Below are 25,424 nucleotides of genomic sequence, written 5' to 3'. Positions count from 1 at the left end.
AAAACGTTGATGAGTATTGTGCCCAATGGTTAGCCACCAGCCTTTGACTTCGGAAATTGTATTATCTGGAAAACTTGGCAGCTGTAAAACAGTTAAATTAGCACACCTGATGGGCATTACAACGTACTCCAGATATCCACTCGATTATGGATCTTATTACATATAAAATGCGCATAGTTTTTTATATGGGCTATATCTGCCCCATTCAAAATGACTTTAGTTCCCTCTTAAACGTATATTGAAAAATAGCATTTAAAAATACTGTTATATGGTCTATTCTATAGATCCATTATTCTTTTGGTAAATAACTGTCTAACATCCAACTAGTTTTGTCCTTGCATAACATGTGAACTTAACTTAGTTCTCCCTAAACATAACATTTGAAATAATCTGTTGCTTTTAAAAAAAAGCAAGCTCAGCTCTTAAATATATTATAAATCTTGATCAAATACACAAATCACTTGCACCAGTTAACTTAAGGGGATTGTTCTAAACCAACTGTGGTTGACATAAAGATGAGGAACAGGATATGAAGTATGAGGTCGGTTCAATCTGGGCTCTTTATCGTTTGCAAATTATCCCAGGATTTGTGTATTGTACTTAAGTCTCAGCACCATCTGAGCTGCTTAAGATTCTAAATGAGACCCAAACAAGGGTGAAACTGGATGTTTTGTTTGTCGTGATCAATAGTATATAGTTAAGTATTTTTATTACCAGGATGCAAATTATTTTGCATTCCTAATAAAACAACTGTTTTCTTTGGTGTGAGGAACTTTACATGATGATATATCATTACATCTAGATCTTTCTCTTTCCCCAGTGCTCCAATTTTCCCCCCTTTGATGTTTTCCATTCTGATGGGTAGGGTAAGGAATAGCTATAGTAGTGAGTGGTGATGTCATGGAGCAGGTCAGGCTGCAGGAAGGTGCAAAGCCTGTTACGACAAAGACACACGTCGCTTGTGGCAGGGTTTTCATACCAACACTGACTACAAGCCCCCCCACTGCGGATATGTCATAATGACCCCTCTCTACCAGATGAACAAAACGATTTTTATGCACGTTTTGAGGCTGAAAATAGCTCTCAGACACAGTGACCAGTCACTCAGGCTGTCCACAGCTGGAGTTAAAAAGGCCTTCGCCAGCTTCAATCCACACAAAGCTGCAGGGCCGGACAACATCCCTGGACGCGTTTTAAAGGACTGCGCAGAGCAACTGAAAGATGTTTTTGTAGACATTTTTAACATCTCACTCAGCCAGGTAGTAGTGCCCAACTGCCTCAAAAGTGCCATCATTGTTCCCGTCCCGAAGAAGCCCAACCCAGCCTGTCTCAATGACTTTCGCCCAGTGGCTCTCACACCCATATTAATGAAGTGTTTTGAGCGACTGGTCATGCAGCACATCAAAAAACTGTCTCCCTGCCAACCTGGACCCACTACAGTTCGCTTACAGAACCACAGAGGATGCAGTCTCCACGACACTCCATCTCGCGCTGTCACACCTCGACCAGAAGAACACCTATGCCAGGACCTCTTCATAGATTTCAGCTCAGCTTTTAACACAATCATTCCACAGCAGCTGGTAGAAAAGCTGAAGCTGTTGAAGGTGGACACTGGCACCTGCAATTGGGTCCTTAACTTTTTGAAGCAGCGGCAGCAGACAGTCAGGGTGGGCAGCCGTACATCAAGAACCATCGCAGTGAGCACTGGCTCACCCCAAGGCTGCGTCCTGAGCCCCCTGCTGTTCAGTCTGCTTACCCATGACTGCACTGCCAGACTCAGCAACAATTACATCAACAAGTTCGCTGACGGCACAATAGTGGTGGGTCTCATCAGTGACAATAATCAGTCGGCATACAGGGTGGAGGTGGAGCTGCTTACAGAGTGGTGCAGATCTCACAACCTCACCCTCAACGTGGATAAGACGAAGGAGATGGTGATTGATTTCAGGAGGGCTGGCAAACACCATCATACACCACTGCACATCGATGGTGCTGCTGTGGAGAGGGTTAGCAGTGTGAAGTTCCTGGGAGTTCACCTAGCGGACGGCCTGACCTCAACGATCAACACCACAGCAGTCATCAAAAGAGCACAGCAGCGGCTCCACCCCCTCCGGAGACTCAGAAAAGGAGGTCTCCCCACTGTTCACCTAACGACCTTCTACAGGGGTACCATCGAGAGCATGCTGACCTACAGCATCACTTCCTGGTTTGGGAGCTGCAAGGCTTACGAACAAAGACAGCTAAACAGGATAGTGAAGACAGCCAGTAGGATCATTGGTGCCCCACTCCCTTTCCTGTTGGAGATCTACCAGAAGCTCTGCATCCGCAGAGCCATCTCCATCATTAAGGACCCTTACCACCCATCCCACCACATCTTCTCCATTCTGCCATCTGGGAAGAGGTACAGGAGTATCAGCTGCAGAACCAGCAAGATGCTAAACAGCTTCTTCCCACAAGCAATAAAAATGGTTAACAGACTGTGTCCCCTCCCCATACACATACACACCCACATCTAACCGCGCCCAAACCTTGACAGCTAGACACCTGTCAAGGTAAAGTCACTGTTCGGTTTGAATGTCTGTTTTTAGTTCAATATTAGGTCTATTTTAGATATGATAATTTTATAGTTGTATGTATTTATTTCTGTTTTTATTAATCACACTGACAAAAACTGATGAGAAACAATTTTTTGTTTCTTATGTGTATGCAAGTACGTGGTGAAATGACAATAAAGTAAATACTGAATACTGTTGTGTAAAATGTATTTTCTGGAATAACTGCCAATTGTTCTTCAGTTTGGCAACCTAACCATATTATATGTGCGTCCAGATGAAGCCCTTCTATAGATCAATACCTTGATACTCTTGTTTGCTGCACGGTGCCTGTGATTGATCTTAACCTCCCTGCTCATGTGGCTCCTACCATCACTGCTGTGACTGTTCTATGAGGTACAGCAATACATGAGTTGTACCTCAATGAAAATGTCACAAATTGTATGACATCTTGCACTGACAGAGGTATTTGATATTGTTTCTCAAAATCTCTTATGATCAGAAACAAATGAAATAATTAAAAAAAAAAAAAAAAGTATACAATAAAATTAAATATTAAAATTTGTTTAAAATTTTAAAATATATAATGTATGTAAAAAGTAAATTTGCAGATTCTGGAAATCTGAAATTAAAACATTTAATGCTTGAATCAGGCAGTAAGTTTGAAAAGAAAATATTTAATTTTAAGATTGAAAACTTCATCAGAACAGGAAAAATAAATAAGTTAATTTTCGGTGCAGAATAGATGGAGAGAAAGATGGACCGATCAAAGGGAACATTTATGAAATTGAGGCCAGCATTGTCATGGAGATAAATTACAGAGGTACTTCATTCAATAGGGTCAATATAGAGGGGTGATAGTAATATCAAAGAGGGGTAAAATTTTAATGTTGAAAATGTATAGTACATTCTAATTTTATTTATTTTTTTTTCTTATTTATATAGCACATTTTTAGTCAACTTGCATTGACCAAAAGTGCTTCACATAATTACATTACATTTACACACAGGCAAAGGTGGGTGAAGTGTCTTGCCCCAAGGACACAACGACAGTATGCACTCCAAGCGGGATTCGAACCGGCTACCTTCCGGTCATCAGCCGAACACTTAGCCCATTGCGCCATCTGTCGTCTCATTGGTCAAAGTGGCAGTCTTGTAGAGCACTTGTGATCACTTCACAGGGCTCTTGCTTAACAGCCGGGCAACCTAGGCAGCTTTTTAGGTTGCCAAATGACAGCTTAGGTGGTAATTTAAGACGGTTTGCATGACGCGTGCGATAATGTGCTCGGACGAAGTGCGTAGTTATCAGTCGGAATTATACTCAATGAAGCATTCACATATTATTTCTGCTTCAAATAAAGTCACAAACTAAACATATTCACCAATCAAGACATGATATATACCACAATGACATGCAGCAAAATTATAATACAGTATCTCAACTCTTTTTACACATTGCAATTAATGCAATTTCTATTAGTTCTTTCCACTTCCAAACTAAAATGTGGTTGGATTATTCAGCGTATGATCAACCTGTGTCAATAAATCCTGGACCATGGTAACATATATGCTTAACCATGCACACTACAGATTGATGCAAGCATGTTTTCTGTGAAGGACTGAAAATTACCATAACATGTCCATAGCATGGGTCGTTATTGCTATTGGTACAGAAACACTCCCGCTTCCCACAACAAAATATACAGGTTGCAAGGAGATTTCTATAGGCATTTTATGATAATAGCTGTTAAAACCGACTATACCCATCTGACAGGTTAAACATTACACTAACTGACAAGAGATTGTTTGTATTGTATTGTATTTTAATGACCACACAGCCAGGCTGGTGGAATTTGTTATCAGTACAGCTCGGTACAGGTTCCAACATTTCATCAACCTTAAACATATAACATAGATATACATACAGACAGACACATTACATAATACATAAGGGCCATGCTTATTCTTATTCCTCACCGTACAGAGTTTAAAATGTAAATTGCAGTGGGAATGAAACTGTTTTTGAAGCGGTTTGTTTTGGAGGCAATAGTCCTGTAACGCCTCCCAGAGGGCAGTAGCTGAAAGGCATAGTGTGCAGGGTGAGTAGGATCAGAGATGATCTTGCGGGCTCTGTGTAGTGTCCGTTTGTGATAAAGTGATTCAAGGGATGGTAGGGGTAAGCCAATAATTTTTGATGCTCTGTTGATGATGCGCTGTAATTTCTTCCGGGAGAGTGAGTCGAGACTGCCGAACCAGACTGTGATGGATGAAGTGAGGATGCTTTCGCTGATGGCTGTATAGAAGCGGAGCATGAGATGAGACCTTACTCTGAACTTCCTGAGCTGTCGGAGATGGAAAAGTCTTTGCTGGGCTTTTCCATAGATGTGGTCTGCGTTTGTCCTCCATTTGAGGTTGTTGCTGATGTGGGTTCCAAGCAGTTTGAATGTGTCTGTGATGGAGATTGATTCACCTTTAATGAGCACAGACATTTTGGGGGATGGCTGGCGTCTTGGGTCGATGATGAGTTCTTTTGTTTTTGATTAGTTGAGTAAGAGATCATGGTCTGTGCACCAGGTCACTGCTTGGTTGACCTGTGCACGGTATTCAGTTTCTTGGTTGTTGGTGATGAATCCTATGATGGTTGAGTCGTCCGCGTACTTGTACAGGTTGACGGAGCTGTGGTGGGATGTGAGCTGGTTTGTGTAAAGGGAGAATAGCCAGGGTGAGAGAACACAGCCTTGGGGTGTGCCTGTACTGAGGAACAGAGGGGAGGATGTGCTATTGTTGATCCTCACCCTCTGTTGCCTGTTCCAGAGAAAGTTGTGAATCCAGTGACAGACGCATGGGTCAATGTTCATGTCCAGCAATTTATTAAACAGTTTGGCCGGGTTTATTGTATTGAATGCAGAGCTGAAATCCATGAACAGGATGCGGGCATATGTGTTTGCGGACTCCAGGTGGTTCAGAATGTGATGAGTTGCTAAGTTGACGGTGTCCTCAACTGACCTGTTGGCTCTGTATACAAATTGGTATGGGTCCATGAGTGGGGTGGTGACCGTTTTCAGGTGATTGAGTATGATGCGCTCAAATGATTTCATGACTGCCGATGTCAAGGCAATGGGTCTGGAGTCATTGAGGCAGGAGATGGTCTTGGTCTTGGGAACCGGGATGATAATGGATTCTTTGAAGCAATTGGGTACTGAGCTTTGACAGAGGGAGGAGTTGAAGATGTTGGTAAAAACCCCAGCCAGTTCCGCAGCGCAGTGGTGGAAAACGGAGGAGCTGATGTTATCTGGGCCGGGGGCTTTATTCCTCTTAAGTCCCCTGAAGATGCTCCTCAACTCCTCCTCATAGATGGTGAAAGGGGGGGAGGGAGGCGGTCGGGGGGAGATGGTGGTGGAGCCGGTGCCTGCTCAAACCTCCCATAGAAAAAGTTGAGTGTATCAGGAAGCTGATTGTCACTGTCAGGTGTGGGGGTGGGTTTCTTTTTGTAGTTCGTCATGTTTTGGAGTTTTTTCCAGATGAAACGTATGTCACTAGTAGTGATTTGTTCTTCTAGTTTAGTGGCATAGTTAGATTTGGCCCTTCTTATAGCAGATCTCAGTTTGTTTTTGGCAGCCATATATTGTTCTTTGTTTCCTGCCATATGTGCTGAGTTTTTCTCCTTTCTTAATTTTTTAATGTCCTTGTTAAACCATGGTTTATTATTATTGTAGTGTTTGACTTTTTTTGAGTGGTATGCACAGGTCCACGCAGTAGTTAACGTATGACGTCACTGCAACGGTGGCGTTGTGGAAGTCACCTGCAGCATGGACAACATTCCAGTCTGTGCACGCGAAACAGCCCTGGAGTTTTTCGATGACTTCAGGGGACCAGCACCGGACATGTTTTGTTGGTGTCTTGGAGGATTTGACTTTTTGCCTGTATTGTGGAACTAGCAGCAGCATTGCGTGGTCGGACCTGCCCAGCGGAGCCCTCGGGAATGCACGGTAAGCCTCTTTGATGGTAGTATAGCAGTGGTCCAGAGTGTTGGTCCCTCTGCTGGGGCAAGTTACCTGCTGATGGTAGCCGGGGAGCTCAGATGACAAATTGGTCTGGTTAAAGTCCCCACGGACGATGACTGCTGTGTCCGGGTGTGAGTTTTCCACTGAGGAGACGTAGTCGGCTAACCCGGCTGTGGTGGTGTTAGCGTTAGCCTCAGGTGGAATGTAAACACAGATCAGAATTACTGATGCGAACTCCCGTGGGAGGAATGATGGTCTGCATTTGACAGTGAGGTATTCCAGGTGCGGGGAGCATACATGGGTGAGTTCTGTAGAATTTGTACACCAGCGTTCATTGATCATTATGCATATGCCACCGCCTTTTGCCTTGTGCGATAGTTTGGATAATCTATCGGCATGATGTAATGTGAAACCTGGAAGTGTTACCGCTTGGTCAGGTACTGATTGATCCAGCCAGGTCTCTGTCAGGCAGATGGCAGAGCAATCACTGTAGTCTTTGTTAGTTTGTATCATGTTGGAGTTCATCCATTTTGTGCCGGAGGGATCTGACGTTTGACAACAGAAGGGCTGGGAGCGGTGGCCGGTAAGGGCTTCTCCTGAACCTGGCAAAGGTGCCGGAGCGGCGGCCCTTTTTGGCCAGCAGCCATGTTGTAGATGTAAATGGTCAAAGGACATAACTGCAGCAAATGTTCTTTTGGTAATATATTTAAAGGTGTCAAGACGCCACATTACCAGACATTCAGATTAGATGTACGTGTTGTGAACAGCAATGAAGATACCCAGTTTATAAGCACCAGATTTAAATAAAATTATTGATAAACGCTTTGTCCATCATTCCCACTTCAGAATTAATGTTAAAATTTCAACTGAAATAACTTGACCAAATTTGTGGTGTATATGATCGACTGTATAAGTAAAACCTGGATAAATCCAACGTATAGTTGTGAATGTTGCTCATTAAATAATTACAGTACTGATACTCCATATTAAGAGCATTAATTTGCCTGCCATTAAAATGAATTCTGTAATAATGCGTCAATGGCAGCAGTGACAATCAAACACTGCGGTTTTAATGTTTCACGAGTTCACAATATAATCAATCCATCTTTATGGACTAAAAACAAACATTTCCAGCACAATAGGGTCAGGGAGGGGTGTGTGGGTGAATCAGTGCGAGGTGGATAGATGGGGGGGGAGGGGGGTTAGAAGGCAGTCGGTGCAGAATGGATGGATTGAGGCAGGTGAATTAGTGCGTGTTGGTTGGAGTAGGTAAAATTGTGAGGGGAAAGCACGGGGGAGGTCAGTGGTGTTGAATGGGGGGGTTCAGTACGGGATGGATGGGAGTAGACAAAAGTGCTGGAGAAACTCAGCGGGTGAGGCACCATCTATGGAGCGAAGAAAATAGGCAACGTTTCAGGTTGAGACCATTCTTAAGACTGTTCCCCCCCATTCTTCTTGAATGGGAGGATCACTACAGGATGAATGAGGGGATCACTGCAGGATGAATGAGGGGAAGGTGCAGGGTAAATGGAGGGTGGGTCATTACGGGATGAATGCGTGGATTAGTACAGGATGGATGGGGGATCAGTACAGGATGGATGGAGGAGAACTGCAGGATGGATGGGAATGGGGGTAAGTATAGGATGAATTGGGGGACCAGTGTAGGATGGATGGGGGGTGGCAGGAGAATCAATGCGAGGTGGATAGGGTGATCAGCGCAGGATGAATAGATGGGGGAGATAGATGGGGAGCGGAGCACAGGGGATGTCAGTGAGGACTGAATAGAGGCGGGAATGGGGATCAGTGCAGGATGGAGAGGAGGGGTCTCAGGATAAGGGGGGAGGGCGTACAAGAGAGAGAGAGAGAGAGAGAGAGAGAGAGAGAGAGAGAGAGGGGCGAGGTGGGGAGGAAGGAAGGTCAGCGCTCCTCGGACAACATCGCCCCGCTGCCTTGGCTGTTGGGATTTGCTCGCCACCGTCTCCCTCCGCCAGCCAACAGCAAGGTGCGGGGCCAAGCGGTGCAGCTCAAAGATATTATAGCTATAGGATCTATGGTGCAGCTGCTTCAGAAGGGTCGGAGCAAATGACGGGTCCCGCACAGCGGCAGCAGCGGCCGCGATAGCGGCTCCATCTCCTCCTCCTCCTCCCTGATAGCGGCCACTGCTTCCAAATCCGCTAACGGCGCTTTCAAAACAAACCCTCCCGCACGCCGAGGCAGGGAGTCCCTCGGTGTGCGAGAGGGTTTGTTTTGAAAGCGTCGTTAGCGGGTTTGCAAGCAGCAGCCCTTATCAGGGAGGAGATGGAGCCGCTGTCGCGGCCGCTGCTGCCGCTGTTCGGGGCCCGTCATTCGCTCCGACCCTTCGTCACCACGCACCTGGTATCTTTGCCCCGCAGTACAGCCGTCGCTAACACGAAACGTCGCGTTCATTTTCTCCAGAGATGCTGCCTGACCTGCGGAGTTACTCCACTTTTTTGTGTCTATCTTCGGCATAAACCAAGTTGCCAAGCCGGGCAAAATGACTCGCCATTTAGGTTGCCCGGCGGCACTTTGGGTGGTCAGTGGCACCCGGGCAACCGCTAATTTCGGGCCCTGCTTCACAGAAGTGATCCTGAGCTTCCTGCTATTGCCATGTTAATTCTATGTTTCACTTCCATCTCTGGTACAAACCCAACACTTTGCACTTCTTTGTATTATCATCTTTAACTATCTCCATTTATCTCATTAATAAGAAAACTTCTACAATTTATCTGCACAAAAGCCCTGACTTTGTACTTTCACAAACTTTTCCATTCTCCTATTCATTGCAAATCTCACTTTCTTCAACTTGGAATTAAATAGTTCTTTCTTTGTCAATGTTGATGGAATCTTGGACTTTTTTTCTTTCCACATCTGCTGCTCGACCTGCTGAATGTTTCAAACATTTTATTTTATACAATACATTTATTTAAATCCACATTCATTTGATTAATATTGTGATTAATCAGTGCATTAAAATTAATGAAAACAGACAAATGATTACTATTTTAGGGAATGAGTGGGACTATGCTAGATATGCCATGTTTGACCAGTGAAAATTTATGGCACACCTGCTTTACCACCTGGTATGCTTATGTCACCGCTTTCAAGGAACTATGTTCCTACACCCCAAAGTTTCTCTGTTCTACCATAGGGCCCTATCAGTTTTTGTATTAATAATGTCTTGGTTTGTAAAATGCAACACCCGGCATTTATTTGAAGTAAACTCCATCTTGCATTCCTCAGTCAATTAATTAAGTTGATCAAGATACCCAAAAGGAACAAAGTGTTGGAGTAACTCAGCGGGTCAGGCAACATCTCTGGAGAACATCAATAGGTGATGTTTCGGGTCAATATACCATTGTAATCTTAGATAATCTTCTACATTGTCCACAATATCAACAACTTAGATATCATTCACAAACTTACTAACCCTGTTACCTACTTTCACATCCAAATCATTAATATATGAAAATAAACACCAAAGCCAGCTCTGATCCCTGTGGTATACCATTCGGAAAAGCAACCTTCTGCCACCACCCCTTGTCCCGGTTTGTCAAGGAGGACTCTCTCTAATTTCTACAGGTGCACAGTAGAGAGCATGCTGACCGGTTGCATCGTGGCTTGGTTCGGCAACTTGAGCGCCCTGGAGAGGAAGAGACTACAAAAAGTAGTAAACACTGCCCAGTCCATCATCGGCTCTGACCTTCCTTCCATCGAGGGGATTCCTTCATTTATCGAAGTCGCTGCCTCAAAAAGGTTGGCAACATCATCAAAGACCCACATCATCCTGGCCACACACTCATCTCCCTGCTACCTTCAGGTAGAAGGTACAGGAGCTTGAAGACTGCAATGACCAGGTTCAGGAATAGCTACTTCCCCACAGCCATCGGGCTATTAAACCTGGCTCGGACAAAACTCTGAACATTAATAACCCATTATCTGTTATTTGCACTTTATCTGTTTATTTATTCATGTGTTTTGTAGTAAATGCCTACTATGTTCTGTGTGCTGAAGCAAAGCAAGAATTTCATTGTCCTATCAGGGACACATGACAATAAACTCACTTGAACACTTGAACTTGCAGTTGGCTAGCTCACCTTGAATCCCATGTGATCTAAACTTCCAGACCAGCCTACCATGTAGTGCCTTGTCAAAGGCTTGTTGAGCCCATGTTAACAACATCTGCAGCACTGCCCTATTCAATCTTCTTGGTCACCTCTTCAAAGAGTGAATGAAATTAGTGAGACGCTATTTCCCATGCAAACAGTCATGTTGACTATCTCTAATCAATACTTTCCAAATTCATGTAGATCCTGTCTATCAGGATCCCCTCCAATAACCTTTCCACCATTAATGTTAGGTTCACTGTCTGGAGTTTCTAATAGTTTTCAGGATTTGTGCATGGTCCTTGCAGTTATCACTATCCCAAATACAGGTCCTACCCAGGTAATGAACAAACGACATATGGACAACCTATACGAATGAGCAAGCATCTGTGAGACTGGCAATATCGATTTGCTTGCTGCTGCTAGTCTGCAGGCATCTACTACCATGTTGGAACTCTGTTCATGGCCATATAATTTAATCTTACAGAGATATCTGAATGATTGAGTTAAATGCCTCAACCAACATCGTAATAGCAGATTAACTGATATTTACATATCTGTTTTGTGGCATTTAACTGTGCTTGATCGCTTGCTTTGCTTGCACATCAATGTGTGCATTCTATATATATTTTCAGGCACTTTTGTCATCTTCTTCACTATTTGCTGTGCCTCCTGTTCTTAATATCAATAATAAATATTGAAATTGTGTTCCTCGTGTAATTAAACTATCAGCAGACAATGCTGTGATACACCATTTCCAATATCCATTTATAACAATATCCATTTACTCGATGTGTGTAGGAAGGAACTGCAGATGTTGGTTTAAACCGAAAATAGACATAAACTGTTGGAGGAATGGGTGATGTTTTAGGTCGAGACCCTTCTTCACAGTCTGAAAAAGGGTCTCGACCCGAAACATCACTCATTCCTTCTATCCATAGATGCTGCCTGTCCTGTTGAGTTACTCCAGCATTTTGTGTCTATCATCCATTTTTTCGAGGTCCTTTTTGTCTATCAAACAACTGTAACCTTGCTCTTTTATTTAATTTTGCATTTTGAGTTATTCTCATAGGAGAGGGGGTGATTTAGGTAAGATGAGTAAACCAAGTTGTGGAGGGAGCAATCACTGTGGAAGACAACAATAAAATAGCTCTCCAGCTATTGCAATTGGCGGAGAGGAATAGGGAGTTGGGACTGAGGTAGAATGGCAAAATAAAAAATAAAAGTGACACGGACATAGCAAGTGGTTTGAGTCTGCAGTGGATTGTCTGAGTAATTATACAGGCAAATTCAATTGCACCTTTCAAGAAGTTGGGTAAGTGCACAGAAGGAAGGAATTTTCAGTGGAGGTAGGATGTGGTACTAGCTTCATCACTCTGAAGTGGAGCCTGTGCCAATTTGACAGGCTGGTCTCATTCAGTGCTATTGCCAGTGTGTGATTCCTTGATTCTGAAGTTCACCCCCATGAATCTTCCATTGGGTTACTGAGTACTGCATCCTTCAGTTTCTGGAGACCAAGGGAATTCTAGAGATATGGTAGATCCACTGTGTCATAGCCATGGAGTCGTATATCATGGAAACTGGCCCTTCAGCATAACTCTTTCATGCTTTCTTTCCTATCCATGTACCTAATCAAATACTTTTTAAAGGCTGATATTGTACCTGACTAAGCCAACTCCACTGGTAGCCTGTTCCACATAGCAATGACCATCTGTGTGAAAAATACCTTTCGTATTTCTTTTACATATTACCCCTCTCACGTTAAACCTCTGTCCTGTAGTTTTAGACTTCTTTAACATTGGAAAAAGACTGACTACCTACCCTATCTATATCCAAAATAATTTTATAAACATCTGTATTAACCTCCTGCTCTTCAGTGAAAGCAACCCAGCTTATTCCATTCCTCCTTGAAACAAAATAAAACATTGTGGTGAATATCATTCTTTGTCATGCTATTACACCCATTCTATAGTATGGTGACCAGAACTGCACGAAATATTTTAAATATGGCTAACCAAATTCGTAAACAGTTGGAACATGATGTCCCAACTTTAAAACTCAATATGCCTGCAAGTGAAGGCAAACAACAATATACCTTCTTCACTATCTTATCAACCTGTGTTCCCATTACAAACTTGCACCTCAAAGTTCCTTTGTACATCAATGCATCTAAGGCCTTGCCAATTGCCGTATATGTCCATCCAGTATCAGATGAAGCAAATTGATTACCTCACACATGTCTGGGTTAAATTTCATCTGCCATAGCTCTGTTCAACTTTGCAGTGGATCTATGCCTTTTTGTAACCTGAGGCAACCATCCTCACCCTCTACTACTCCATCAATTTTGGTGTCAGCAAACTTAATAATCCATAGACATTATCATCCAAGTAATGGTCCAGCACCTGTTCCTGTGGTACAAACAAATTACAGACACAAAATGCTGGAGTAATTCAGCGAAACAGGCAGCATCTCTAAATAAGAGGAATGGGTGACATCACCAATTCCTTTTCTCCAGAGATGCTGCCTATCTTGCTGCATTACTCCAGCATTTTGTGTCTTATATTTGGTGTAAACCAACATCTGCAGTTCCTTCCTACACCTTCCTAAACAAATTACAGACTTCCAGTCAGAAAAACAACTCTCCACTACTATCCTCAATCCCCCTATCATCAAGCCAATTTTAGATTCAGTATGCCAAAACACCCTGTACCCCATGTGCCCTAACTTTCTGGACCAGACTACCATGCAGGACATTGTCAAAAGCCTTGCTAAAGTAAATGTATGTCATATCAATTGCCTTGCCTTCATTAATTTTCCTAATTACTTCAAGGCAATACTGATTTGTGGGGCTGTACTTCCCAATGTACAAAATCATGTTAACTCCCTGCCATTCCATCAGAAATGCTATCCCTAAGAATTTGTTTCCAATAGTTTCCCTCTGCTGCCATATGGCTCGTCGCCCTGTGGTTTACTGGCTTATCCCTGCCACTCTTCTTGAATGTGGGAACATTAACTATCCTCCAATCTTCCGGTACCTTACTCATGGCTAAAGATAATGCAAAAATCTATGTCAGAGCCCCACTAATCTCTTTCCTGGCTTCCCATAGCATCCCAAAATATATTTATTCATGTGTAAATAGAGATTTAAGTATTACATGTAAGCACTGCTGTGAGCACATGTAATTGGAGTTTACAACTAGTAGGTGGCACTGTGAGGACAGTTTCTGAAGTATCTGTCATATTGGGTATAAAAAAATCTACACTGGACAATCAATATGGCAATTTACTGACGTGTCACCAAGAATTTGATGATACATCAGGATAAGTAGAAAGATCAAAGTGTGAAATGGCAACCATTTACCTTTTACTCCTGCCATTCCAAGTTTCATAAATACTTTGAGAAGGAAAGGATTTATATATTCTAAAAAAGCACTTAAAAATACTTAAATGTTTTATGATCTAGTATACTCATTATCGAGCTGAAAATGAATCAAAAAGAATCTGCGGGTAAAGTTGAAAGAGATAGGCGGTAATAATAATGACAAGCAATAATGACAAGCAATGTAAGAATTACTTCATGAAAACGTAAGCGTAACTTCGCACGACCGACAGATAAATAATTGACCTCCCACATCTTCTTGGCTAGTTCAGGAAACTCGTTTATACCATTATGTCATAATATCGTTTATAGTCATAATGCACTCAACCTGTCCCACAGAAACCCGTTTTTTTTTTAAATAAACTCCCTCTTCCCTTTCTTTCCCATAAAGTGTTTTAAGACCGTACGGGGACGAAACGGGACAGCCACATTGCAAATTGCTAGGGGAAAGACATATATAATCTTTCGAGTTGTTACTAATTGCGAGTTCTAAAAGTCAACATTCGCTGATTCACGTGATTTTAAGCATTGTGCCCCCCTCACCTTGGAACTTCAATACTACTTTGCTGACGACCGGCCCCCATTTGTATAGGTTCTGTGTAGAGACTGAACCACATGTGGATATCAGTCGTTGACAGACTAATTCCCCACACTAAAAACGTGGATTATAATTTATTTAGTACCTAAACTAAGAATGACGAGACATGTGAGGAATGATATTCCGCATCATTTTAACATCTGAAAACATTATTGACTAGCTGAACCCAGATAATATTCTTCGATATCAGATTAAGTTACGATGGATGAAATGTGATATAGAGGCTTTGGAAAAAAAAATAGAACACGGAGACAGGATGTGGGCTAATGTTTAGTCGTAATAAAATATAAAAGATTGCTATACATCTTTAACATTTTAAGATTGTGGTCCGCGAATCCCCGCCCCCCAACACACACACACACACACACACACACACACACACACACACATCTCACTGAATTTAAAATAATTGATATGCGCATACTAATGGTTTGGCAAACGAGTGATTTTATAACTGACATAGATCGTGTAACTATCAGTCATATCAAGGATGACAATGATTCGAGTTCCTTTGAATATAAACATCGCGGACTTTAAAGTGGGCAGAATTACAATGTATCTCCAAATACTGGTTAACATGTCAGAATTCAATATTATGAAACAGAATGTCAATTATTCAGGCATGGGGAAGCTCATTGTAAAGGTACAATTGGTGACATGCCATCCCCAAAACTGTAAACATTTTTGTAACTACAATTAACTTGCTATAATGAGCGAATGTTAGTGAGCTCGCTAACTAAAAAAATATGACGTATGCATATTCATTTGTAGTTGACCTTTAACAAAATGCAATTGAGTCCCTGAGTGTTGTAGTAAGTTGCTTGGTTCTTATATATTTAAATACATTAACTGGACAATTAATTATACCTCCCATATTTGAATACCGGCTGTTAAAAGGTTACCAATTTCATGCTAATAGTAGGCGTATTGCCAGTATGTTAGCGCCAGATCTATGTGGCAGACGGCAAAAACAGTTTTATATTCCCTAATGATTGGCCGGGTTTATGTGTAGTTCTTATCTTTGGTGTTTCCCTTGTGTTGGCTGGAGTATCTTTGCTCTAGTCGATCGCCGAGAGCATGAACCGCGCGGTTCGGTTTCTCGGTGTTTGACAAACTCCCATACTACCATGGTGAAGATGGAGGAAGTGGCTGCTGGATTAGCAGCGTTTCATATCCAGCAGTTCGCTTCTGTGCAATATTAAAGAGAAAGGTGATGGATTTGAATGATCGTAGCCTATTACTGAGGTAATCACAGGCTTGTTTCTACATCACTCAGAAATGTGAATCAGATCAGTTTCATACAGCGAAGATTTAAAAAAAAGAAGTACCTGCACATTCACCGTACAGATCTAATGACTTGTTGCAGTTCCAAACAAATCCCGTCGTATTCATACGAGAGCTGGAGTAATGGCTGGATATGTGTGGATAGCAATCGCACTCGTATATCATGTGCGCACAGTTGTTAAGGAATCATTGTGTAGTAGATATGTAGGCATCGGATGCCTAGCATAATTACTGGCATTGTCACCCATCACACCTTGCTTATTCCGGATTGATACCATCTTTGCCGATGGAAACGATTTTTTTTTGTCAGCATTTGTCTTTTCATGTGCCATGGAACGATAATATGTCGCCATGAGCCATTTAAACAATCGTGCTAAATTGTCTGAATGTAAAAGCTTGTGTGTAACCCCCACCCCCTCCCCCTCCTCCTCACTCTCTCGTCGATTCCTTAGGAACCGGTGTATCAAGTTTTGTTTTAATTGCATTGTCGAGGCGCTGACCTCTTTCTCTCCTGTACGTTGACATTCCTGAACATTTTTCCAACACCCATCCCAAACCTTGCACGTTTATCGTCAACACGAGCAAGAACTGACAGTCGCTTAATTTTGACGATTCTCGTACGATCTGCAAGGTAGAAAGGTGGAGTGTTTTAACCAATTTTGTTGGTGGGACTTTTCCTGGTTGTTGCAGTGTGCCCGACGCTGATTTCAGCTTTCGGAGGAACTGGGTTCGATTCTTCTTATTTGTTCTACGTGTGTATTAATGGTCATATAGAACAAGCATACAGATAAGCTCTATGTAGCTATCGCAATTTTTACTTCACAGTGTTTTGTTTTGGCATCTGGATTTTTTTTCGAGTGGTAAGAGTTCTTTTCTACCCGGCACTGGAAATGGTATTCTCTAAAACTTGGCAAAAAGAGGAACGTATAATTCACATTTTGCAGGGAAGTAGCTGGAGGCAAGTGGAGAAATGACCTTATTCCAGTAACTAACGCGATGTTTCTGTCGTCATGCCTAAAAATATTTTGAGATCAATAGGAATGGATTCTTCCGATTAAATCGCAGAGGAGCTCCTTGTACTGCATTCTTCTTGAGGCAGGCCTTATATCCTAATGGAAAAAGTGGTTATGTTGCTGAGAATCTCAATCATACTCTCACTGTTAATTAATTCTTCAAGATAGATATAAATAGTATAAATGCACAGGTCATCAACAATTGCTCGTGTTTATCAATATAAATGTATTTAGTTTTGTGGACGCAAATAATTTCTACAAGTAAGAGTGTAGTGTAGGTGGTGTGTACATAGCTTTGCAAAGAGGTAAGAGAGTTATTTCAGTCACAAATCAATGTCATTATATGTTTACTTTGCAGTAATAAGATAAATGAATTATGGTAACTGAAAAAAGTTTAGATGCCTTTTATTGTGAATGGCAGAAAATTTCATGATGACTTTTCACCAGGAAATGACAGAGACAAGTCTTGTTAAGCCGAAGAAATATTAGTGCAACTATATTCTTTGAAACTTCTAGTTTATTGCTCTGCTGATCTTTGAGAAAGACTGCAGTCATCTCTTGCATCTTTGCAAATTAATAGCAACCATTAACATAATCTATGGCTGAATCCAATAGCCATATTATCCTGAAAAAGACTACAATAATTAGGTGCCAATGATTGAAAATTGATGTAATTTCTGGTTCTGAATAATTAATCAAATAATGCAACAATTTTTAGAATACCTTCCGAAAAATACCAATTTTTGTCGACTAACAATTATGGTCTTATAATACAGCAGCTGTAGGATTGATGCAGCAATTGAGGTCCTCTGATTACAGGTGTCTTTCAATTATCATAAGCATTTTTCAGCAACAGATAAGATATCCGCAATTATATTTTTTGCCAATTTTTGTTACAGCACTGCACTTTGAATATGGAAACAGAGGTTACTGATGGCCATATCACTGGTAGTGGTGAGTTTTAAACTGAATATATGTATATATTTTATCCTAAAGTTGCAAATCTTCATAGAAATAACGCTGTAGATAATAATTTGCTCTGTTCAGTTAATTTAACATATTGCTAATTTAAATCTACTGTTTTTCAAAATTCTTAACAGTCAAAGGAAGTGAACAATTTAAAATACTTTAATGCAGGATAAGCATTGGGTTCCTTAGGAAGAAAGTTAGTTTTCATTGTGGCTAAAGATGTGTTCAAATTAATCCTTCTCACAAAAACAGTGCATATTGCAAAAAGAGAATTATTTATTGAAAATATAACTGATTTATAAATAACTGCTACCTGATGGTGACCTTTTCATTAAAACAGGTAATGATGACTTCTGCCCCAAGATGGACCATTCAAGGATGATGAACCCCACCACAAGCACACCCAATGGCCAATACAGTTCTCTAAGTCACATGACAAACAGTAAGTATCTTTTTTATACTGGTTTTTGCTCTGTACTGACAATTGCACAAACCTGCTGGTTAGATTATCACAGCACAACTCTTTGGTCTGAAACCCTGCAAAAGTTGCTTCATACCTGTGCACATGAACCTATTTAGTGCTTTAAATTATGGAGTATTTGGATTTGGAGATGTATGTTTATCTTTGCCAGGTAAGACCTATTTAGATCTATAGGATGTGTATTGCAAATAAATAGAATTAGAATAAATAATCAGTATTTTAAAATTATTCATTTTTCTAGTTTCCAAAAACATCATATCTTTGCTCGTAAATTGAAAGTTAAAATTAATTATGTAAATTGCTACACTTGAAATTACTTTAATTGGTCTTTATACATTTCATTATTTTCCTATTTTGGACCCACACTATTGTAATTCACTGTAGACCAAAATAAATTTATTACGGTAATTAGTAATAATTTCAGAAGTAATTATGATTAGTAGGTGATTTATCTTTTTTGTTTATGAGAATGTTGAATTCAGAGAATATGGCTGGCTGATTAAGAAGTACCCTGTCACTTTAAATAATCTTAACTGATGTAAATGTTACTTGCCAGTAGAATTGCTGGCTATATTACTTGTCAAAGGAACGTAGTCGGCACTATTGTTCATGTACTAAACAAGTTGCAGCTGTATTTTTGAATAAAATGTAAGTAAATCAAAAACTGCTGTCTAATTTACAGCGTAAGCAGATGCTTCTTGCCACAGATGTAAAATGGATTAAAACATTTAAAAGTACAGTGCAAAATGTTGTTTCAAAAGTGGAAAATATGTTTTCATTTGATATAAAGTGGCTTGTAAAATAGACAAATCCACAAAAGGGTCTTTTTATTTATAATCTGTAATTTAAATTAAACTCTGATCATGTAAAGTTTATGATATTTAGCTGGTGTGAGAGAAAGTAATGTAGCTGTGTCTGAGTTCCGTCAAAATTATGTTCTGAGTAAAATTGATTTTGAACGTATATATATTTAAAAATTGTAAGAACCGTCTGAAAATATGAATCAGACATTATTTATTAATGGTGGTTAGTATCACCCACTGAGTAGTGAGATGCCCTTTCTGTTAATCATACTGCAACTTGTTTAGGGTTAGTTTGCAGAGGAACAAAGCATTTGGGATGAAATATTTAAAGAATGTGGAGATCCCTGTTTTCCCTGCTGCACATCGTTTCTTTAGTACTATTAATTTAACATCTTTTATGGCAATTTTTTTAAAAACAGACTTTACAGTGTACATTATATATCTTTTCTAAACCTCATGGGACAATGATGGTGCCATATTTCTACTACAGGTGTCAGAACAGAGGAAATCAGGAATGAAATGTGCTTTTGCTGAAAATGTGATAGCGTTGTCTTTTATTTCTATTGATTCATGATTACTGTCTATGGAATTAGGGTTGGGAGCAACAGTAAGAATGGTACTGCAGCGTGTAACATATATGTGTATTGGTGTTGGGGTGTGGTGGTGGGTAGCAAGGGTGTTGGAATCTGGCCTCAAAAATGATCCCTTTTTATCTTGTGCGTAAGATGACACTTTTGGCTCAAGGCCAAGTATTATAGGAAGAGTGAGGACGGCGCAGACAGGACTGGCAACAAGTTTTCTACAGGAATGGGGTGGAAGAAAGTAGGTTTGTCTCAGTCTTGTAGCTTTCATCAAAACTGCAATGCATTTAACCATTTGATTGCCATTTTTTAACAATGACAAATTGCATTGATTCTTTAAAAATATGTATATTTGTACAAATGGGACTCATCATTGTAAAAATAAAACAGGTTATTTGTTGGTTCAACTAAAACTTTAAAGCATATTTCTAATTGTTTACATTTAAAATTGATTAGTTTCTTAAACCATTTCGAATAATGTCCTTAAAATTCATGTAACTAAACACTGGCAGATAAATTTATTGAGAACTGTCATAATTTTAGTCAATGATAGTTAAAATCCAGCCCTGATCAGTTTTGGGATCTCCAGATATTTGCCGAATTAACAGTAAATCTTCTTCCAACCATGTACTGTACAATACTTTAGAGTAACTTGCTTTTATTAAGTAGATTTCACAATCTTGTTAACAGAGCACTTGCAGTTAATAATTGGAATAATGTTGGAAAAATGGCAACCAATTTGCGTGAGCAAGGTTTCCACAAACAGCAATTGCATAGTGGCTAGATAATCTTCTCCTTTAACAATATGATTGAGGGATATATATTTTTTAGGACACTAAAAAATGATACTTTTCTTGAAATTAAAAAATTATTAGATCTTCTAAATCTACCCCAGAAGGAAGGTGTGGCCTTGGTTTAATATCACAATCTAATGGTGTTGAGAATGCCAATGTACCAGCAGCGAAAAATCAATAAGCAGTTTAATATTTCAGCTGGGGACTTTGTTATGTCCCAACACAAAGTTTATTTTTCAAACCTCAAATTGCCTTTTCATCTTAAATCGAGGTAACTTCTCCAATCCTCATTTTTCACACAAAATCTTTGCCGCTTATTTCTTAAATATTGGATCGACATTGTTCACATTTCTGCCACTTTCAATATTTATTTTGGATTTGCAGTATTCACATTTTTGCTTTTGTCATGAGCTTTATTGGTGTTATTATGCAGAACACCCAGAAAGGGAAAGGGATTGGATTCAATCAAAGAAATTCAAGGCGAAAAGTCAGGAAAATATATTTTAAAATGGTGCTGAACAGGGATCCCATCCACATTACCATTGTAGTTTATGATTTCCGTGCACGCACCTTGTGCATGCACTTCTATGTTTTAAAGGAGCCACTCATAAATGTTTTTTTTTCATTTGCATATGGTAAACATGAGTAATTTCAGGGTTCCTGTGAACTTGCTGAAAACGATCAAGGCTTACTGAATTACTTCTGTAACTCTTAAAGGGGAGGTGGCAGCTAAATCCATCCACTGTTGAAAGCTACTGTACAGCTTAGTCAACACTTGAAGCAACCGTGATTTCATAGGTGTTAAAATGGGAACTCAGTTTCACTGATTCAGATACAAAAATCATGGTGATGGTGATCTCAGGAATTCCCCAAGAGCAGATAGAAAAACCGGTGGAAGAAGATGGCCTCGCAGGATATCTTTGGCATGATTTTCCAATGCCACAATAAGTTTAATGACTTCACACATGTGGTCAAGACATATGTAAACCACAGCAAATCCCATCTGTGAATAGTACTGTGCTCCTATACTTACCACTCTTCCAATATTTGTTCTCTGTACAAATTACCTTATGCATTCAACTATCCCACCAAGGCAGGCATATTATATATACACACTGTGACATGTTCAATCATGCTTTCCCTCTCTCATTGAAAAAAATAGCTTGGACTGCAGCAGACAGTTGGACGAGGCCCTATCATCCCAAAGACAGTGGTTTGGAGGATAGTTCTTATCATGAACTTGATTGCCACAGCCCTAGTGACCTATGAAGATGGCAAGTTTATACTATCCAGGCCTCATCTTAGCATTCGAAATCCCCTTTACCCTGAAAGCTCTTCCACCTCATAATATCCAGATAGTTTAAACATACCTTTTCCCTATTCTACCATTATGATCCCATTATTTTGACTTTCTCGCCAAGTATACAAAAAAATCCACCTTCTAGGGACCCAGCGGCAATGCCATAATAGTCAATGTGGTAAAATATGATACTACATCAGGAAACCTTTCATTTTCTTGCACTGACTAAGATCATGGCAATTTACAAAAAATAGAGCGTGGTTTAGAAGCCAAATGTGCATATAGACATAAGCGTACCACAGCCAAATAAAGAGGAAATTGCAGCTGGAGAGGAAGTAGCACACCAGTTCAGCCAAGCTCTGAGGACCATGACATGGTAGCTGTTGATGAAGGCTAATAAGTGTATGTTTAATTGCTTGAGGTATTATCTTACACGTCCAATAACCTGTGTGAAACATCATAGATCATCGAAAATCTATTTCTAATTGCCACGTCTTTGCTTGGGGCCTGCAAACTAGTGACCAATAACATGAGAAAACCTTTGGATATAATGTTCTTGCCGTATTTGAAGACACAAGTCACAGCATTAATTGCAGCGAATGCTGCAACTACTTATAATGTACTAGACTAGAAGGGGAATCAAGGCTGTGATCTAATCTCTGGCAAATTGTGAGGCCAGCTGATAACACAACTGAGGTGTGTGACACTGAGTCTGTAGAATATAAATATGTTCTTGTGATGACACCTTTCAAGGTACCACCATTTCTGCTCTTGTCAGTGACATTACTTTTGCCCATTAGCTGGCTAAACCAAACTGGTCATTATAAAACTGCCCAGTTTGAAGCCAGGGCAACTGGGCCGAGAGCTGCTTGTACTTGTCCTTCACAGCCAACTGCTAGCTCCTTTGTTGCAAGAACAATTATATGCAGTGTGCATATCATGGAGATAGTTCTGCAGAAAAGTTGTATGGCTGTCAGAGAGGCATATGGAAGATGGAATGAGCAATATGCGTAAAAATGATCAGTTGATGGTTGAAAAAGTTTGGCTTTTAATTAAGTTGTATAAACATGTTTGGAAAGTTGATTTGATTAGTTTTGGCATTCATTGGAGATGAGGATGATGATCAGTAGAAGAATGGCAACATGGAATTTTGACAGAATGTACATTTTTCTTGTTAGTACTCATGGATTATAGAACTTGTTGAGATGTCAGCATTTTCTGCACATCCCTTATTGTCATTAAAGAGCTTCCTGAGCTGCCATCGTGTTTGTGGTGAGGGAAGTTCACCACCCTGGGTGGCTCCTACATATGTAATGAGCAAATATTTAGGAAAGGAAGTATTTGTTTCAAAGTAAGAATGCTGTGATTTTGAGTGGGCACTGTTTGTGTAAAAATCCCACCTGCTTGCTGCCCTTGACTTACAAAGTGGAGCTTCACTGGAGAGTCATAGAGTGATAATGTGCCCTTTGGCCAAACTTGCTCACATCGGCCAACACACTAGTCCCACTTGCCTGCGCTTGGTCCATATCCCTCCAAACCTGTCTTATCCATGCACCTGTCTAACTGTTTCATAAATGTTGGGATAGTCCCAGCCTCAACTACCTCTTCAGCTTGTTCCATACACCCACCATCCTTTGTGTGAAAAAGTTACCCTATAAAAGATTCCTATTAAATCTTATCCCTTCACCTTAAACCTAAAGCCTCTGGTCCTCGATTCACCTACTCTGGGCAAGAGACTGTGCATCTACCCGATCTATTCCTCTCAGAATTTTATGCACCTCTATAAGATCACACCTCATCCTCCTTGCCTCCAGGGAATAGAGTCCCAGCCTACTCAGCCTCTCCCTATAGTTCAGACCCTCTAGTCCTGGCAACAAACTCGTAAATCTTCTCTGTACCCTTTCCAACTTGACAACATCTTTCTTATAACATGGTGACCAGTACTGAACATAATTCTTTAAATGCGGTCTCACCAACGTCTTATACAACTGCAACATGCCCTCCCAACTTGCTATAGGGTAGAATATTTCATGAGCTGCCTCCTTTCAGGTGTAAAATGACATTGCAGACATTGCTTCATTGATGGACAACAAAGAAATGTCAGGTGAAAGGCCAATAGGTATTGTTATACTAGGTGAGTCGGTATTAATTGATGCACACGGAGACTACTTTTCACTATCTTGAGAACAAACATACTGCATGGTCATCATTTTCAGAGTTGAAGAGAAATTCTTCCACAACTTTTTTTAACTCTCTGGATAGTGGAATGGCTTTGCAAGCTAAGGAGTTAACTGTTAAGACATCAGTTTCCATATTGCTTTTACAAACAGTAATTAAGTGCTTGATTTGGTAGATATTTTTATCACTGTCAATATTCAGGATGTTTCTATTGGACAATGGGCAGTGTGGAAGATCAAGAGAAAATGATGAGCCTTCCAAAGGGGTAAAAATCATATACACGAACAAGTGTTGTGAAATAGACATCCAACAAATTAGATTCCAAATCTTGTATATTGACATATGTTGATATATTGTATTGTATATATTGTATATAAGACTAAATTATATATTGTATATAAGACTAAATCTTGAAAATTGTATAGAGATTTCAACTTCATACCAAAGCAAGGACATAATTGTGGGAATCGAACAAAGGTTGCGTAATTAGTGTTTGTCCTGATGTGGTTGTTTAGAATCAGGGGTCCATGGTCAGGCATACCCCGGTGAGCACTGCGCAGAAGGGAGACCCCAGCGAGGGCTGTGCAGCCATGCTGTACCGGACACAACCACCGGTGCAGAGTAAGGGAGAACGCATGGCGGAGGTATCCAGGGGAGTGCCACGGCCTGTAGCCAGCGGACCTGCCCGAAATGTCCAGTTAGCCCGACTCACATGCTGCGGCAGTTTCACCGTGTCGCAGACTGGAACTCACCTGCTATGCCAAGCCCACCCGTCGCACACCGGGGACTCGCCTACCATGGACGAAGGACCCGTGCCGGAAAGCGGAACTAGCCCTGTAGGCCTGCTGCAGATTGAGGATCCATGGGAACTCACCTGGTGGTCTGAACAAAATGTCGTTGCCTGCAGCCATACATATAATAATAAACAACAAAACACACAAATTAACATCCACCACAGTGAGTTCACCAGGCACCTCCTCACTATGATGGAGGCAAAATCTTAAAGTTACTGTCTCTTCCTCATTCTCCCTCTGCGCTGAGTCGATACTCCACCAGGTGATGGTAGTCAGTCCCACGCTCAACCGATCTCCGCGAACGGGCCGGTTCAAGCTCCGCGGCCCGGGGTGGTCGAAGCTGCCGCCCTCCAGTCCAGCGGACGCAGCTGTTGCCGCGGGAGCTCCAGAAAACAGGCACCAGCCTGTGACCTGCGAGCTCCTGACGATGTCGTCCACTGGCCCACGGTCGAGCCCCGGATTCAGAACGCCGCCTCAGCCACCGGAGCACCATCTGAGCCGCGCGCCGGGCCGCCCTCACAAGAGCGCCGTCTCAGCCCCGTGCCGGGCCGCCCTCACCGGAACGCCGTC

General features: G+C 41.1%; 2 protein-coding genes across 20 annotated transcripts in view; one reads left to right on the top strand and one right to left on the bottom strand.

Moving 5' to 3' along the window:
• Positions 1-16,144, bottom strand: part of LOC129698888 (sperm-associated antigen 16 protein) — a 705,663-nt gene extending 689,519 nt beyond the window's left edge. Inside the window, exon 1 of the mRNA XM_055638281.1 lies at positions 15,986-16,144. The gene's annotated coding sequence lies outside the window, so the exon portion shown is untranslated. The remainder of the gene's footprint in view (positions 1-15,985) is intronic.
• ikzf2 (IKAROS family zinc finger 2) overlaps positions 1-25,424 on the top strand; it is a 215,828-nt gene that overhangs the window by 116,915 nt on the left and 73,489 nt on the right. For 9 of the 19 annotated variants that reach the window (XM_055638288.1, XM_055638294.1, XM_055638286.1 and 6 more), the window contains 2 exons: positions 17,854-17,908; positions 18,264-18,365. In XM_055638288.1, the coding sequence (XP_055494263.1) occupies positions 17,854-17,908; positions 18,264-18,365 (157 nt within the window). Of the gene's footprint in view, positions 1-820; positions 3,220-15,693; positions 15,903-16,437; positions 16,581-16,718; positions 16,802-16,948; positions 17,260-17,853; positions 17,909-18,263; positions 18,366-18,408; positions 18,556-25,424 lie in introns of those variants that run through there. The other 10 variants (XM_055638301.1, XM_055638302.1, XM_055638300.1 and 7 more) reach the window with 8 other exon arrangements.

Source organism: Leucoraja erinacea, chromosome 7 (genome assembly GCF_028641065.1).
Source record: "Leucoraja erinacea ecotype New England chromosome 7, Leri_hhj_1, whole genome shotgun sequence".
NCBI classification, from domain to species: Eukaryota; Metazoa; Chordata; class Chondrichthyes; order Rajiformes; family Rajidae; genus Leucoraja; species Leucoraja erinaceus.
This window is presented reverse-complemented; position numbering and strand designations above follow the sequence as displayed.